The sequence below is a fragment of the Mycteria americana genome, chromosome 4 (genome assembly GCF_035582795.1).
Source record: "Mycteria americana isolate JAX WOST 10 ecotype Jacksonville Zoo and Gardens chromosome 4, USCA_MyAme_1.0, whole genome shotgun sequence".
Classification (NCBI taxonomy): domain Eukaryota; kingdom Metazoa; phylum Chordata; class Aves; order Ciconiiformes; family Ciconiidae; genus Mycteria; species Mycteria americana.
This window is the reverse complement of record NC_134368.1, coordinates 74,951,261-74,970,187: the sequence shown is the minus strand read 5'-3', so window position 1 is coordinate 74,970,187 and position 18,927 is coordinate 74,951,261. Positions and strand designations below refer to the sequence as shown.

The 18,927-nt window shown below is 41.6% G+C and overlaps 1 protein-coding gene across 7 annotated transcripts in view; it reads right to left on the bottom strand.

The window, feature by feature from the left end:
* The window catches only part of NR3C2 (nuclear receptor subfamily 3 group C member 2), a 219,030-nt gene that overhangs the window by 20,954 nt on the left and 179,149 nt on the right, over positions 1-18,927 (bottom strand). For 6 of the 7 annotated variants that reach the window (XR_012775620.1, XM_075500932.1, XM_075500936.1 and 3 more), the window contains 2 exons: positions 17,588-17,926; positions 17,032-17,176 (listed from right to left, as the gene is read on the bottom strand). Coding sequence is in view for 6 of the 7 variants with exons in the window: in XM_075500932.1 (XP_075357047.1) it covers positions 17,032-17,176; positions 17,588-17,926 (484 nt within the window). In the remaining variant the exon portion in view is untranslated. Of the gene's footprint in view, positions 1-17,027; positions 17,177-17,587; positions 17,927-18,927 lie in introns of those variants that run through there. The other variant, XM_075500937.1, reaches the window with a different exon arrangement.

Here is an 18,927-nt window from a genome sequence, read left to right as displayed (position 1 = left end):
CCAGCTTCTTTTTTTTTTTTTAAATTTAATAGTAGTAGTAATGCCATGTTTATTTATTTTTATTATGCATCATGGACTGCAGGGAAGAAAACAAATAGAAGAAAATAGTATTCGAATACTTTGGATGGTGACTGAAATACCACTTGGCCCTCTGTTTGAGAAGAGCAGCCTCCGCTGCTGGACGCATGCAGCCACGAGCACACAAGCCCGGGTCGCACGCTGCAGAGGACTTACAGATGCCACTTGCACACTCAATGCCAGTCGCGTGCTATGAACGCACACGGAGTGACCCTGAGTAACTGGGATCAGGTGAAACAGAAAAGGATTTGCAGAATTAAAAGATGTCAGATGCACACAAATGGGCATTTCTGAAGCTGCTGTACCGGGGGTCCCGCCCCAGCCCCGGGTCTGCCTCAGGTTGGTGGCCAGCATCCAAGGCTTGCGGCCAACCCAGCACAACAGCACCTGGATCTCTCCTGGTGTTTGGATGTGCCCTTAGCATGGGTGACCGAGTATGCCAGGGATGGGGTCTCCTTCACGTTCGGCTACTGCATGCCTCAGCCTACCCCTCTTCGGGGCATCACTCTAAACTGAGGTCCTCCTGCCTGATGGGTTGTTATTGCCCACAGGCCAAACGGCTGCAGGCACCTCTGAGCTGACCCAGAGACAGCTGGGGAAAAAGACCCTGAAAGAACCCAGAGAGTGATCTCCCTCCTGCTGGTCCTGCTCCCCTCCCTCTTCCCAAAATTACCAAATCCAGGTCTAGGACACAGATAATGGTGGTTCCTAATTGACCTCTCCCAGGAGGCTCAGAGGGATACGTACTGAAGTTGAAAGGCACATGATTAATAAGGGACATTTGTATTTAAAAAAATACATTTTAAGGTATATCGCAGACTGCTAAAGACTAGCAGGATTCAAAACAAGAACAGTCTATTATATCCACTATTACTTTTGCAGGACACCAAAGTTAGTTTCTCCAGCCTTAGAGCATAAAGCAGCTGCCACCATCCCTGCCTGCGTTTGACCTCCACAGACATGAGAAGCATCAGACCTTTCATCCGATACCACAAGCCCCACAGAAAATAAACTGAAACATTTTGAGGTTTTGTCTCAGGTTTCTCATACTTTCACTAAACAGCGTGGCAAAACACTCTCTGCAACAGCTAACCTAAAAGTATCCTGACTCAAAACCTTTTTTTTTTTTTTTTTTTTACATCGCATTGCACTTTTTGTGACATTTTACTTTTTCTCTCTTATGTTTTTCTTTGTATTTGTTTTGCTTTTATATGATTGCCTAAATAGAAGGATTTTAGTAAAAGTCAGGGTTTTTTTGGTTGGGTTTTTTTTTTTTTGTCTGTCTTTTAAATATTTAGTCTTTTATCTACTTACAAGTATTGATCTCTAGTTCACCCTCAAGGAAAACCTGATGGCATTGTTTGTAGTCAGATAAAATTATACATAGAACTAGTTACTAAGTAGTTTATTTAACATACAGCAAACCTGTAATTTCAAATCAGTTTCCCTCCTGAAAAATCAATTCAGTTGATTTATTACTTATTTACAAATTATTACTAACTACAAATTACGTTAGTTAATTCATGACTCTGTTTAACCTAAGATAAGCATTTTGTGGGAGTTTACAGTATTCAACTTTGCATTTGATTTTTAACCCCCACAGTGTAAAATAAGAGGGTACAGAGCTTTTGGAAAAGTCAGATGCTGACATCGCAGATATCCCAATACCATGAGAGTAACAACAAAATAAAGCAATAGAAATGGCTCATATATTAAAAGAGATGAGGCACATAGAAATTAGGGCATGTCAACATAACATGAACAAAGTTATTTCTTCCTTACCAAATGCCTCATCTAAGAGTAAATACCATCAAGTCATCACAAATGCCATTACCACCATGGGGAAAAATGAAAACAAACTTTTATGTTGCTTCCCCCTGCCTTTTTTTTTTTTTTTTATTTAAGAAAAAAAAAGGGCAAAAACCAACCAACCAAACCCAGTTCTACATCTGACACAGCATATAAACTTCTCAACATGGAAAATGGAGAATGTGAAGATCTGGAATATAAGGTCATGTATCTTTATGGGGACATTTAAGAAAGTAAGTACATTTAAGTAATAAAAGGCATGGAAGTAAAGCTCTGAATCCGCTGTGTGGATACGCATTCAAAAGTGGTGTCATTAGCTCAGTTTAGCTTAATCCTCCTTCATAATAATACGCTTTAAACTTTACACCTTAAGTTAATCCATCTTAAGTTCCCCGAGTGTCTCCTTACAGGCTTAATTTAATGCCCGGCTCGCATTCTGCCTGACCTTTCCCGCAGCCGCAGCACTGAGGGCAGGCAGAGCGGCCGCAACCAGCCCATTCCCCCCAGCTACTGCTCTGCCCCATTTCCATCTGCTCCTGCAGAGCCTCTTTGGCCACAGGTATCTTGCGTTAACAGGTCACCGAGTTGCTCACCACATCCCTACTGGAACTGAACTGCCGCTGCTTTTCCCTCCTTTCCCCTGGGAGGAAGACGAGGTGGGTACCTCTGCTGGCGAAGCCCTCCAAGGCACCTCAACCACCTCAGTGGGAAGAGGGGTTTTGTTCCTGCTGTTGGGTTTCTCTCAATGGTCCGCAGGAAACGTGTTCCTAGTTGAGAGACCCCCTGGTACTTTCCCTGAGTTCACCTTCTCTTTCTCCCCACTTGATCTGGGATCTCTCTCTAACCCCATGCAATCACTATGTCCTCACCTCTCTCATCTCTGCCACCCTTACTCCCAAATTGACTCCAGATCTCCTATCTTCCTTCCATGGGCAGGCTGCATGGAGACCAGCTCTGCGGTACCAGCCCAACACCTCAGCCTATTTCATCCTCAACATCTACCCAGAGAGAGCTGAACACATGGGTAAGAAAGTGGCAAACCAACCCAGCTCCTCCTGTACCCCTACTCCGTGGAGGCATCCGTCCTTTTACACAGGGGCAAGCGATGAGGCAAACAGCTGGAGCACCTGGCCGAAATGGAACAGATGCCCCAAATCACCAAGGGATGAGCCACCCAACTGCAACATAGATGTAGGATTTGAGCAGTCACACTGGGGGAGGAGGGATGGTTTAAGGAAACTGTTTAAGACAAGGCATCCTAAATACCAAACCAGTCATATATCTCATTAATACCCTTACGTGACCTCCACAGGAACCAAACAGCCACATCAATAATTGTGAAACTACAGGCACGTTGTACAGAAACAACTTGTTATGAATAAGTAACTTATAATTTATGAAGTCATCATAAAGTCTAGTATCGTAAATCTCCTTGTTGAGGATGGAAACTGCAACTCAACTGACCGTAACCAAAAAGAGAAACCCACGCATTAAGGAATATTCACTCACAGGCGAAACTCGGCCCCAAACCAAACCTGATACCATGCTTTATTTACTTTCTCATGGATACTATTCAAAGCCACAGCACAAGGCATCTTCCTAAATTAGATGGGGAAGCGAAGAAAGGGAAAGGTGTGGTGGGTGTTTTGAAGTTTCATCAGTACTCAAGGGGCTTGCTGATAATCCCAAGAAAAACTGGGCAAAGGCATCCCCTTTCACAGCACCTCAGAGGAACAAATGTGCAGCTGACTTAGTCCCTTGGCCTCTGCAGCTCAGAAAAGACTTAGGAAAAGACGAAGCAACGCTCGTAGCAGAAGTCTGATGTCAAAGATATTCTTTGTGTTTCCTGATTTTACTTTTTTTCCCCCTATAATTTTATAGTTTCCAATTTTATAATCAAGAGCCTTTCCTTTGCTAGACTAAAACCTGTACCCATTTGAAGCCTGTCCATCATTTAAAATTATTTCAGGGGAATTCAGAAAGCACAGTACACTGTAACAAAACCAAAACAAATAAACAAACAAACAAATGCAAACCAACAAGAAAACCTGCCAAAGGCCTGAAGGTCAAAACCAGTTTGGAAACCTCAGAAAGCAAGGTGTGCTTTCCACCATGCCAGAAGGGATCAGTTTGAACTTGGCAGAGAGAGGAGTGAAACATCACCAGACACCTTTGGGGCAAGGCAGGCAAGCTGTGGATAAAGGGGGAAAAGACCAGGGACATGGAATCGCAGAGTCCCTTGTTCAGCTGCTCAAGCCATCTCATCAGAAAAGCCCTTGGCTTGAATTATCTTACCTGGCTTAGGAGGGGTTCACTTGTCTGGAAAAAGTTTTTAGGTTCTTGGGGAAAGAAAAGTAAACATATTATTGTAACAACAATTTACTCTTTCTTGAGGGAGTATTCCACTTCAACAGCTCCATCATGAAGAACGGTGGGAACAGAATGACACTACCGAGCACAAAATGGAACCTATTCTTCCGTGCAAAGGGACAATCACTGCACTGCTTTTTGTGCGGTGGCACTGGAAAGACTGTGCATCATTCTGCTCAATGGACTGTACCCAGACACCTGTTTCCCACCTTGAAGCCATTATAAATGCAACCAAAGTCAGCAGTACTGGAGCAGCATCATTAAGTTATTGCACTGATCAAAATCCAAGCCAAAATACATGCAGAATTCAGGCAAAATTCAATTGTGACTTTTCATTCAGCACTGATTTCTTATTCAGCACTTTCTAATCTCTCCTCACTCTGCAAGCCACAGCAGAAAAAGACAAAAACATAATCCCTTCAACACACTGCCTTCAACTCTTAAAGCTTTAGAGCCATCTCCTTCCAGGAAGGAAAAAATACGTTACCTTGCATCAATGGCAAATGCAGGCACTCAATCCTGTTGAAATTAATGGCAGTTTTGTCATCAGGTTCTACTGGAGAAAAACCTGGGTCATGCCCATTTTTCCTTTAACTTGTCAGTAAGCCAGCAGAAATAAATACCCCATATTCGGCACCACCAGAGACCTCCTCCTCCTACTGATAAGGCAGCAGATGCTCTCCCTAAGCAGCAAGGGACAGAGAATTCAACTATTACCCTGCAGTTGGTTAAACTGCCATGGATAAACATAGGCTGGAAATTAGGTGGTTTATCCAGGAAAGTGTTAGCCTAGAGGTAGCATACAGGTGACAGCCTCAGACGACCACCCTGCTGCCTACACAAACGATGGTGGATCTCAGCCAGGTTACATCATCGCAGCTCCTGGCTGCCTGCTGTATCGTGCTGCTGGAAAACACTGTCCTTGTACCAGGCCCAGGGAAAAAACAAAACCAAACCAAAACAAAGTGCAATTGCCTCAGCCCCCAGTGACAGTCTGGGTTTTCAGCACACTCTTACATTCCCAGGCCATTTTGGCTGATACCACTGAACTGCCTGATGCAGCTATTGCCCATGTACCTGCTCCTTCATAGAGAGGCAGGCAGGTGCCAGCAGTAATGTCTTAAAGCAAAGCTGCAAGACCTGCCACCAAATGTCACCTCAGCTCCTCCTGCTGCCCCCAAATCCCTCTGCCCTGTCCTACCTCACTTTAGTCACTAGTGACAGTCAGCCTTTCTTCTCTCTATCTAGACACTGGGGAGAAAAAAATCTCTGCCCTATTTATCAGACACAGCAGCAAGGCCTGGCACTACCTTCTACTTTGAAAATAAGGAGGTTTTATGGTGAGATCCTCCTGCAGCAGCAGGGAATTGGCTCGAGGGTCCTGGTGATGCCTCTTGCTGCTGTGTTCCTGCAGGAATCTGACATGCAACAGGAGAAAGCTGCTCCCTGCAAGGAAGCACAGTATGCAAAAAAGACAGATTTCCTGCTCCAAAAGTTGCTGAAAGAGAAGTACTTCAGTAATGATCTCCCCCCACCAAACCTGCCACATGAACGTGTAAACCCACTGTTACCAAGGTAAAACATTTACCTTGCTTGCAAGCTTCTCTCCAGGTGACTGGGATGCTGCAGGCTGAGGGCTGCATAACTGGGAGCACTGGCACTACAGCAATGACCTTGGCAGAAGAAACTGCCGAACCCAGGACAAAACAGGGAATAGACCGAGGATCACCAATGGTGAACACTGATAATCAGACAAGGAAGGTCATTTCACAAATAAAACAGATCTACAAACATAGCTGGTATTTTATGGGCTTTAGCCACCCAGACATACAAACTTGGCAATTTTTACACTGAACTTAAAGGAGTCAATTCTGAAAATTAGTTTTCTCCCAAGAAAGTCCTCCTGGTGATCCTGGAGAATACAATCCCAGGTAACTAAGGATACTAAGTATCCCAGGATACAAGGATCCCAGGATACTAAGAAATTTAGAGCTGCTTTAAAGTTTCAGCTAAGTGTCCTCCTGTTATATGCCTACCAACAAAGGAACTGGCAACAGCTCATGGATAACGATTGCCAAAGGAGAGTTTCAGCTCCCAATCAGTAACAGAGAACTTGTGCTAAAATCCGACTTAATAATCACCCAGTTATGTAACCCTAAAATCCCAAGCACATCAATAGCAAAAAACCCCAAGTATCTGCTGGAATTAACAGTTAATTATGCAGTTAGCAGAATGCTGATACCAAATACTCTCTTTTGGTTTGCATTTGCATTCCAAAAGAGACAAATCACAGTTTAAATGAGAAAATACATAATTATGCCTTTACCAAAATGCTTTTTCAATACCACATTCAATAATAAGTGATGATAATGTACACATGACAATAAATACTCTATTAAAGTTCATCGGAGAAAGGTATCACCAGCCAGAAAAGGTGCCCATCTGGTATTGTTTTATATATCCATTATGCCAGGGCTCATTGTCACTTGCAGTGGTTCATCAGCAAAATTACTGCTATATTCCACATGCAGCAGCAATTCTCCTCTTGTGCCAACAATGCTTCGGAAATCAAGACTTTGCTCATGCTGTCATGCAAAGCCTGGCATTTTCTGGAAGTCAACCGAGGCATGCCTTCCTCTCATACCAGTTTAGAGAAACTACTTCCTAATTTTTCTTTTAATCTGGAACATTAATATTTAACTCTATACAGAAAATAGCGAAAGGAAGCACTATGCATATGAAAGGCATTTGGAGATGCCACCAAACAGCTCACTGACGTGCAGAAAGATTAAAGCAGCACCATGTTCAGACAGACACTTGAAAGGAACAAACGTTTTCTCTATCCCAGCCCTTCCTGCCAAGGACCTCGAGAGAAGTGAAAAGACACCCTCCCAAAAGGCTTGTGGATGTCCCAAAGTCATGCTGAGACAATACTAAGAGACCATAATTATGCCAAGTTAAATGTAAAATCATCACGCAAGTCTTCATGCTAAAGTCATAAAAACTAACAGTCAAACCGTTTCAAACACATCACAAGCTGGAAATCGGCCAGAACATCCACTGGGCCAACAGATGATCAAGATAAAAAAAGAAGTGTTTGAGAAAGATCAGGCCACAGCAGAAAAGTTAAATAAAATCTTTGCATCAGTGCTCTCCATGAAGGAGTCCAGGAAGGCTCTGCACCAGGGTCTCCCTTTTCAGTAAGCGAGTGTGAGAACTAGTTTCAGATTAAAGTGTGAGTAGAAGAGGGTTTAGAAAGAAAAAAAAAAAAATACAGTAAAATGAATAGTAATAAATCACCAAGACCAGATGGCATCCATCCATGAGCTGTAAAGTAACTTAAATACAGAATTGCTGAACTACTAACTGTGCTGTGCAGCTTATTGCTTAAATTGCCCTTATAAAAGGCGTGGAAGGTGACAAACGTGACTGATTTCTTAAAATGGATCTGGGAGTGGGGAGGGAGCACTCAAGAGACCAGAGGCTAGTAAGTCTCATTTCTATATCTAGCAAAACGATTGAAAGAGGAGCACTAATAGATAAATAAATATGCTATAAGGGAAGAAAGTCAGCACAGCTTTGGCAAAGAGAGGTCATGTCTCACGAATCTGTAAGAGTGCTCTGACAATAGCACAAGGATGTTCTGGTCGATACGGGCAATGTCTGTACGACGGAAATGCTTTGCACATGCCAGGTCTAGCTGCATCCCACGGCCATATGGGGTGAGACCTAAGCAAACACCAACCCTCTCCTCCTCCTTTCCTCTGCCCTGGTTTCCACGCAAAGGAAACTGGGGCATGCAGCTTGGGTATGGGCTGCAATACCGTCTGTCAGCGTGCCAGCGTGGGTAATTACTGGTCTAGGACCTCCTGCACACTGCGCTTTGCATCGGGAGGTATGCGGGGATGCAATCACAGCAAAGTTGGGTTTTAAAGCTATTAAAAAGATCTCCTGAAAGCTCTTAAAGAGAACTCAGGGATAAGGAGGAGGGCTCTTCGTGGATTATTAGCAGCTTAAAAATAGGAGACCAAGGGTAATAATAAATGGACATCTCTCACAAGTAATGGAGGTTACCAGGGAAGTCTCACAGAGCTCTGCACTGGGCCCTGGCCTGAAAACTGTACTCATACATCATCTGAAAAAAATCAGACCTATGGAAGTGACAGAGCTTGCTGATGACTCCAGACAATGAAATCAAGAGCTGCCTGGGAAAAACTGCTGAAAAATCTTGCAAAACTGTATGGCTGGCTGACAAAATGGAAGGTCAAAATCACTAATTGCAAGACAATGCAGGCAGTATAATCATCTTCCACCATACATACAAAACAACTGCCTCTAAATTAACAAACATCACACAATAGAGAGACCTAAGTGTAACCTGGAACAGGTTTTTGGGGCTTCTGTCTTCTGAAAATGCTTGCTCAGTGAAGGGTGGGAGAAGAAGAGTCGAGAGCAAGACAGCAATCGTAATTTTGCCACTGTGTAAATCCACTGCGCTCTGAACACCGTGTGTCATTCTGGTCTCCTCCCGAAATTAATAAAATGTGCTAGCAAAAGCACTGAGGGAGGAGAGGAGGACAGCCAGGGGTAGCAAACAACTGATACACAAGGGGAGATTAAATTGACTAGCTGATTCTTCAGCTCATAGAAGAAACGATGGGACTTGACAGAGATCTATAAGCAATAAATGGCATACACTGGGTGAAAAGGAATATATCCACTATTACTACAAACACAAGAATGAAGTGGCACTCCATTAAATTATCAACTACCTGCTTTAGAAACATCTCCAACAAACAAATATGCGTAATTAAATTGCAGAAGCGAGTGCCACAGAACATTTTAGACGTCAAGATTATAAATGTATTCAAAAAGGTATTAGGCAAATTCACAGAAGAAAGATACGGAAGGGCTATTAAGCACAATTGTCCGAATGCAATCTCCTGTTCAGAAAGTACCTAATTCACTGACTGCTGGAACGGGCAAACGAAGAAGTATCATTTTACCCTTGTCCTGATCTCACACTTTCTTTGCCACTGGCCAGTTTAAAGGATGAGAAACTGTGCTAGATGGACCTTTCTTCTGACAGTTTTCACATTCTTACGGATCTCCTTAAAACTACTTTATCTCCTGTTTTCCTTTATAGTTTCAGAGTTTTAACTAAAACACCCTAGAAATTTAAGAAGTGTTTAGAGATAAAGGCATTAAAAGCCAGAGCCTTTAGAAATTTATGCAAAGAAGTTGAATCTATTGTTTTGCCCAACCATTGACCTGTTTACAAAGAAAAAGCAAAGTAAGACTCGGAAAATCTAGCTGAAGCATATTACATATATTATGTACAGGTGTGACAGTAGTTCTTCAAAATTTCCCTCTGTGTCTGCACTATTTTGGGAAGGGTATGTAACAAAATCCTTTCATATACTTCTCTGGATGGGAACTGAGCTGCACTTTATGAAAAAAAGTAAATAACAGTAACAATGTTTATAAAAAATTTACTGATAAAGGTATCCACTTCTCACTGCACTGACAGTTTAGATTGTATGAATGCAGTACTCCTCTTCAAAATAATATATGCAAGCAAAAATCATGCAGGGAGGAATATCAAGGAGTGCTTGCTGACGTTTTAGCAAGATCAGCAATCACACACACAATTTATTAGCAAAAAGTGAACATTGACAACTCTTATCAACAATCATTGCGGCAATACTAATTGAAAATGAGGGATTTGGAGACTGCCAGATGAAAGAGATTACAAAAATGTACCTAAATTTAGACACTACAGGATTAACAGATTGCAAAAGAAACCAAAAGGGTTAATAGCCGCCATCCTGCAAAACGTAAATGGTGAAAAAGTAATCTTTTAAACAATAAAAGAAGTTACTTATTGGCTTTATCACCACTCACAGATGATCTAAGTAATCATCCCCACCCGCTCCGAGGTATATAAGGTTAAAAAAAATCTGCTGTTCTTAAATATTCAGCTTATTTTATTACATTTATCTTCCTGCTGTTACTATAGAAATCAGAATATCAGAAAGATTTACAGGCTTCAGCACTGAAAGGGCACAGAGAGGCAGCTGCATCCTTGCACTGCCTTACGCAACACCAAATCCTAATGGTCCCAGCTTCCACAAGTATATTACGAGAGGATATTAGGAACATAATGAAGAGACAATGAACATGCTATTTACTAATAAAATACACATAATTAATAAATGCAGATTTTAAATAAAATCTTAGCTATTCAGACGAGCTACATCTTAATTCTTAATTTAATTTTACGACTTTCCTCAATGTTACAAAATCCTCTGCCCATTCACATCCCATGACATTAGCACAGAAACTTCACAGAAATCCCCGTTTACTGAAGCTGTTTTTCTGCCTCTCTCTACCTCATTTGCTCTACATCAACTTTCTCATTTGAAAAATGTATTCTCTCTTTTTCCTCTATTGGTAATATCAACCTCTGTCTGCTTTTAAATTTTAAAACTTCCCACTTGGGGCAATTACCAAAGGCATAGCATGAAAGATCCTTGCAATACTACATTTTTATTTTACTGAAAGTTAAATCTTGCACTTTAAAGGAAGGATTCATATTAATTTGTAGTAACCTTCGTTAGTTTGTTAAACTACATTACATACATAGTATTACTGGGTTATTTAACACTATCTGGAGTAGATGATTGAATTTTATAATGAAAAAGCCATCCATACTGCACTACAAACTAGAAAAGTAGCCAGTAGCGTCACAATTGCCTTAAATGGCAATAATGAAAGGACAGCCACTTCTTAGTTCAAAATCCATGGCCTGAAGCTTCACCTTATCAGTCAAAAGCACCAACCAATACATCAATTGGTATATTCTGCTCTTAATGTTTTATAGATAATATTCAATAAACTGAAGCCTCTACTGAAACCTTTTTACTGTAAGGATTGAGCTGCATATGATGTAATACAATAATTTCAGAGATGGAAAAAAAACATCGCTGATCCAAATGCTTGTGAAAACTGGCCCCAGATTTTAGACTCGTTTTTTCAAGCACACTTCAATAGTTTTGGGTACCTTGTACGATGCCTAGTGCTGTTTTTATCAGGGAAATCCTCAAGTCCTTGACTAGGGTAAAAAATCTCTGTAAAAATCTGATGAAAGAAAGTACAATGGCTAGGAAATTCAGAACCTGCACACTTATGCACCTATGATTTGTCCTTTATGCTGCAGATGACAAACCAAGAACAATCAAAGGAGCAAGAAAACACACAGCGCATTAGTCATTCGGTGCATGTGCAAAATACTGTTGAAATACTGATGCTGTACTTTAATGTACTGAAGTGTCTCAACACGGTGTCTCAGCATTACTGAACTCTTTCAGTATCCCACATCATTGCTATTTTACAGCTAGATAAGGCTGGAATGGTAAATAAGATAATTCGGGTAAATTTCCTAAAAATAGTAAACAATTTCGGAATTTGAGTCTCTTCTTCAAAAGTCCCCAAGGATTTAGAAGTCTACAGAGACCATGTAAATCCTAAAAGCAAAAGAAAAATCGAGACCTGCGGGGGAACTGAAGCGTCGGGCTGGCCCTCTGGTTAAACCAGCGCATGCCGAAGAGGACGCATGGCTTGATTTTTAGTATTTGTCAGCAATGCCATCAGCTGGGTTTTTGCCCTACGGAGAGGTGAAAAGCCACCTTCCCTCTTCCTTAGGGAAAGGGATGGATAAGCAGGGCAGCTTGCCATGAGGGATGCAGTTTCTGGCCTCCAGCTGGGAGGGGGAATATGTACTGGGAGCACAAGCCATGGCCCCGATGGCAGCCCATGTCCCACCGCTCCTGTTGGTTTCCCATGTCGGGGGGGCGAGGATCCCTGCCACACCACATCTTCGCTCCTGCCGGGTTTCTGTTGGCAGTGCTGCACTCGTAAATGCTTTTTATTCCTTCCTGAGCCTCTGAAAGGTTGCCAGCCGATGCCCTGACTTAATGTATGGGTGGAAGCAGATACCTGGGAAGTTGCCACCACTAGCTGGCAGGACAGCAACTGCCTGAGCCCATCACAGAAACGTGAGCAAGAAGGAGCGTCCCTTGCCTTCCTCTGGGATTTCAGCACCTGACTTTTGCACTGCACACACATAAACTCCTACTATTGAAAGGATTCAGATCATCAGATTTCTTCTAGGACCTAAACTGTCACACTCTCTTTTCAAAAACGCTGGGGACTCTTCCTTCAAAAGGACACGGCCAGAGAAAGAATAATTTTAACTATTAGTTCAATGATTAATTCATCTAGTATGGTCGAGAGACCAAGGGAATTTGAAACTAACTTCCCTACCTTCCAGGACCACGTCTTAAAAATCATGTTTTAGGCTGTTCCCTGTAGCAAACGGTTCATTTTACATAGCTTCAGACAGAATCCCTGAAAATAAGCTAGCGTTAAAAAACATTGTATTTTGCTACATCCTTTGCTTTGTTTTTGCACCCATTCCAAGCAGCACCACTCAGTCTCCTGCTTTCAGCTGTGTATAATTTTACCAATTTAATGCTCTGGACTTAAATTATCCATGCATATGCCTACCTCAGGTTGAATTAGATTAGAAAATTTCAGCTAAAGTCTTTGGTTAAATCTTGAGAGAAGTTTTCTCCCTCCCTTGAGTGAAATAAACAACAGCCATTTTTTTTCTGTGGGATTTCTGTTACTTTGCAGTAGGAACCTGAAACGTCTCAGAGCTTAGGTCTTGAATCAGGGATAGTCGTTTGCCATGTCTTAAGAAAATCTTCCCCATTAATATCTCTCTGTTCTCCCAAATCCCTAGATCCATGCAAGGTAAGGCTTCCTTGCCGGCAACAAATGAAGCAAAAATCCAAGTGTCTCTCACTACATAATCCTGTATCATCCCTACAACTCATCCAACTTGATCAATACAAAAAGGAAGGAGTCACATGGGAAAAATATTACGGGATAACATAAAAGTTTGGTTATGGATACGGTCTTCAAAGCATGTACCCAAAGGACTGAAACTACAATTTCACAGACCACCTTAATTTTGGAATTTTGCAACTTCTCGAATTTGAGCTTGCAGCCTCAAGAACATTACTGCAACACCTTTTGAGTGTTATTAGATACGCACCAGTCATCCTTTAAGAGTGTTTACCAGCAATAGGAATTACGTGGTGTCACATATATGACCGTCTTTTAAAGATTTACTGAGGATTAAAACTAAAGAGATATATATATATATATATATATATATATATAAAAATATTAGTTTTGATTACAACTACTATGCTACAAAAGAAATGGATTAAAAAAACCCACACAGTGTAACTTACACACAGCATAAAATACACCGGTATATTTCATGCCTCTTTTCAGGCTGTTTTTAGGCATTTCTGTAACAGGCTGAGCAGCCATCTTCTTATCCCTCAGTTCACATCTTCGCGTTTACTTAAGCCCAATTAAAGCAATGGAATATACGCATAATCCATAAAGACAAACAGTACACTTAATTAGATATATAAAACGACTAAATGGAGGTGAAGAAATGCTTCCATAAGCCTAACAGGAAATCAAACCACGTATGAGTAGGGAGGCATTTTGCACTGTATTTATACAATCAAAGGTACATTTAACAACTATTAATGACAGAGATCATCATTTGTTATTCGCCTTGTTTACAGGCCTTCAGAATAAGAAAGAAAACAAGATCATATATCATGGCCTTCCAGAAACATTACGACTTCCTTTTATTCACAGGAGTTAAGAGTAAACGGAAAATTCATTTAACATAAAACAAAGCAACATAATTCTGCTAATGCCAACCTCTACTTTCACTCTGTTTTAACTGTTCATTGAAGAAAATGCTGAACCCTCTGGGGCACTGAGTGCATGCTACTGGCTAGGGACCTTTCTAATTACTTCTTGCGTAGAGATGGAAAATGACCTCTCCAGACACAATATGAAGAAATACCAAGAAAATCTTGGCCAAGTGATAACAGGAACATAACTCTCTCAAGCCAGCAGAAGGAAAAGTCATTTTAAAGCATCTCCCTTTCATTCTGCATCAACTAATACATGTCCTAAAATGCCAAGGGCAGCAAAACACTCAAAAAGTTGCACACCAAGTGAACCTTAGGGAGGTCTGACAAACCTCATGGCACAGAAATGAAGGCCCGTGTTTATAACTACACACCACGTTTCCAAGTTCATTGAGTACATTTCCAAGGTACTCAAAAAGTAAAGGTAAGACCAGCCTTCAGCAATTCCAGAGCAAAGCTTCACAGCAGTAGCTTTTCACACACAGGAATATATATTACGTTTTGTACTTATCTGAATGCTTTCTACGCTGAACTTTATTGGCTGACTTACACAGTTCCAGCAATTCACCTCTGACCTTATGTTAAAACTGGGAAAAGGACTGCATCTCTTGAACTTGGAATCACAAAATAATTTAGCCTGGGAGGGACCTCTGGAGGTCTCAAGTCCAACCCCCTGCTTGCAGCAGGGCTAATGTCAAAGTTGAAGCAGGCTGCTCGGGGCTTTCCCAGTCAAGGCTTGGACACCTTCAAAGACAGATAATCCAGGTTCTCTCTGGGCACCTGCTCTGCTATTTCACCATCTCATGAAATTTCTTCTCCTGCTGCCCAGGAGGTGGTTTGTTGTCCTAGACTTCTGATCGCAGCCTCTCATCCTTCCACTGGGCACCTCCATGAAAAGTCTGACTCTATCTTTTCTGCTACATCTCATCAGGAAGCTGAAGGCTGCAATTAAATTCCCACTGCATCCAGCATGGTCTTTCTCCTGGCTGTGTGAGCCCAGCTCCTTCGCTGTCCCACCCAGCCTCTGACCACCTTGGCCAACCTCCATGGGGCTCTCTGCAGTTTCTCAACAGCTTTCCTGTGCTGGGGAGCCCAAAACTCAGACTCCGAATGCAGTCTCACAACTACCACCCTGAGTGGCAACGTGAGAAACTTGGAACAAATGTCTCCCATGATTCCAACTGAGTATGAAATATGAGCGAAGTGAGAAAAACCCTCTCATTCCAGAGATGTGTCCATTACCATTCTGGAGTAAGCACTGAACTCCTACTCTTTTACCTCCAAGGAAATTTCTTGCCCTGATTAGCTACTTTGAAAGTCCCTGTCCCACATCTCGCAGCTCAACGCAGCTCAACACAGCTCCTGGTAATTTATTTTTCTTCTCTTTACAAACACCTGCCTTCTGCTACCTTTGGTAGCTCTGCAATGAGTACATTGTTAAATACGTAGAAGACCTGATCACTATATTACATACATATCTGGTTCTGGTTGTTTTTATTTCGCACTCCATGACATTGCACTCCTCTTCCTGACTGGATCCCAACCTCAACCTCAGTATAATTCTGCAGGCACCTGCCTTCAAGGCTTGCAGCATAAAACTCACAATTGATCTCGACTTCTGGAAGCTGCTTCTAGCTGCAGTATCAAGAATGCTAGCAATGCACATACACTTTTATTTGCAAGCAGGATTGATTTCCCTGTCCAGTAAATTTTGATCCCCTGACTGACTTTCTTCAGATGAGGGAAAGCTGCTTCTGTGTTTGAAATTTTAGTCTACATTTCCCCAGGAGAACTAAACTCTTCAAAGTTCACATTTTCACTTAGCTTTAGCTACAGGTACTTTTTCTGTGACGATTCTCTCATGTCCAAGTCGGTGCTTTCAACAAGGAGGTGCTTTCAACAAGGAAAATGGCTGACGCTACATTTTCAACCACATGCAGTGAATCACCAGTTCCTCCTCTTAAAAAAAACCAACCCAAACCAAACAATCCTCGTTTGATATTGCTCACTGCTTTGGGACCACTCTCATATGCATTAATTATTTAGGAATTCCTAAATCAAAGAAAGACTATTAAGATAGACAGTGACAAAGCATCTTCTCCAAGAAAAACATTTCAGAACGCTTCAGGAGATTGAGCAGTAAGTTATTTTTTGTTCATCCTTTTCCTGTTTTTTTTTTTTCTTTCTTTCTTCAAGAGCACCCATATCATATTGATTATGTCTCTCTTTTACCTCCAGAAAAAAACCCCCAACCTTCTGGGATAAGCATATGACGTGACCCCAGTTTGACTGCTTGTGTATTCGCTTAAATTTTGACTTTACTGTCTTGGAATAAACACTAGGCAAATGGAACAGAAATTAAATTATACTCATCAAAAGCAAAGCACTAAAGCACAAACTTAAAATATGAAGGAACACACATACTCAGAAGGAATGGTTCCTTAGTTGATCCTTCTTTTTGTCTGAATGCATCATAAAAGAAGTTATGTTTCATTACTGAAAAAACATTTTGGCTTCTTTCATGGTTGCAAAGAAGGGTAATTAAGACTGTCAAGAAAACACATTGAACAGCTGTATATTGTTAACAAAAGCACCATTATATGACTGCTCTGAAAAAAACCGGCAATTTAAACATTCACATTTCCTAGAAGTTAGATATTTGTCCAAGCTCCAGTAGATACCAAAAAATGTTTTTTTCTATAAATCTTGGTCGTGTATCAGCCCTATTTCAAGCCAGCAGGATGGTCCTAGTTTGAGCACACATCCACATACATAAGGAGGAGCGGATGGCAGTATCAAAGCTTTGCCAATTGAAAACTGAGTCACTGAAAAAAAAAAAAATTAAACTACTTTTTAAGTTGGAATCAGCTGAAATTTTCTTAGACCGCAGGTATGCCTGAAAACCAAATAAAGATGGAGTAATCCTTCCAGCCTGCACTGAAAAGGACCATTAAGGAATACTTACTCATCGAAGATCAGGTCTGGAGCAAAATAGAGGAACTGGCTGTTTGTATGTTTGTACGACCTCCAACTCAAGGCAAACGATGACAGACACATCCATGAATACTGAATTAAAGTAATTTGGTCCTCGAGAGGCAAGTTTCTAAATCCTAGAGATAAAACCAGAAAATACCCATGAACTACATTGAGCTCTACAAGGGCTGGCGAAACCAGCACTGAATACGTTGCTTATTATTTTTCTAGTATTAACGAACAAGAGCAACACTCCCACAAAGTATACTTCTGAAAAAACAAAATCGTAATTTTTCATTCAGTGACAAAACACGTTTTCCTCTTAAGAGGCTATTATTCAAAATGAAAGCTTTTTAAATATCGATCACAGATATATGAAACAAACATTACATAAATCAAAAAACCCAACAATCTTCTCTCAGATGTTCATCTCACACCCCCGCGTGAGGGTTTTCAACACAGCCCACAGATTAAAGATGCAATTTGTCAAGCAAATAGTTCATTAAGCTAAAAAACCCCACCATTCACCAAATGCCTCGTGGTCCTACCTGGAAGTATCTTTGCCCACTTCACCACCTGAATCATCTGCTTGCCAGCCAGGCGGTTTAAGGTGGAAAGCAGGTACTCCGCTGTGTCTGGCTTCGAACCGTCGTATCCTGCGTACACGATCTCCGGTTCAATGCTTTCAAGGATCTTAACAGGAGAGGGAGTAAGTGCTGGTGAGATAGCAGACATGTGGGGGACAAGTGCTGTGTTTACAGAGGGCTCCGTCACGGGCGCGATGTACGTCGTCCCTTCTTCGGGGCTCTGAGGGGGTGGCTGCTGCCGCTGCTGTGCCTGCTCCTCGTGCATGCCTTTCAATTTCCCCAACTTTTTGGACTTCCGGGCTGTGAAGATGAGCAGCACAAGAACCAAGTCACTACCGAAAACCGGAGTAACCCTGACTTTATAGAAAATGGAAACAGAAGTATCATCTCAATGTTGTCAAGTGAAACAGGCATAGGACCTTAAGAAATACCTCACTGCCTGCAACATTGTTACACCGGAAAAAAAGCCAAAAGACACGCATAAGTCCATTTTCATTGCTTTACTGGATGTTTTTAGAACTGGATGTTTCTGGAACTGACAGAATGTCCAATATCTGTCTCCATACAGACATGCATAAAATATCCTAGTTACTGTGGTCGGTGCCGATTAAACATTTCAGAAGTTTGTTTTGTAGCTTAAATGAATCATCACCTACAAGTCTGCAATTCATGTTCTCCATTGCATTTGGTCAATGGAAATCTCCCTGGCAATGCCTAAAACTAGCAGACCCAGAGCCCTCCTAAGCTTTTGAGTCCCAGTGCCCACCCTGGCTGCACCTCAACCTGAAACGCAGTCAATCCATTCTGAACAGCCTAAGCTAGTCAAATCCCTTTGCTCTTGCTGCTTTGATACTTCCATAAGAGCCTCGCCCCCTTCTCTAGAGTAGTTCTGAAATAACACTAAAAATATTTACGCAGTTAAAGAAAAAACACTGATCCTCATGTAACGCCTTTCTCGCTGCTATCAACATTTCTCTAATGATTTGCCTTCTCGTTTTCTTTAATGCTACCCTCCTTACTTTTCTTTACTAAGTATTCTTAGAAGACAGCAACACCAGTGTGCTTCCACTCCTTGCAGAGATGCCAGCCACTCTCTGTAGGTTGCCTTCCCAACTCTGCCATGTGAAGCACAGACACATAAGCAGGCAGAAAGCCTTGCTCCCGCCCCAGCAAAATGATCTTGTAGCATGAGGAAAGAATGGAAAATAAAAAGTAAGACAATTAAGTTAAAAAAACACACACAAAAAACCAAACCAAAAGCCCATCACCCCCCTTTTCGTGATAGGAAAACGTAACTAAAA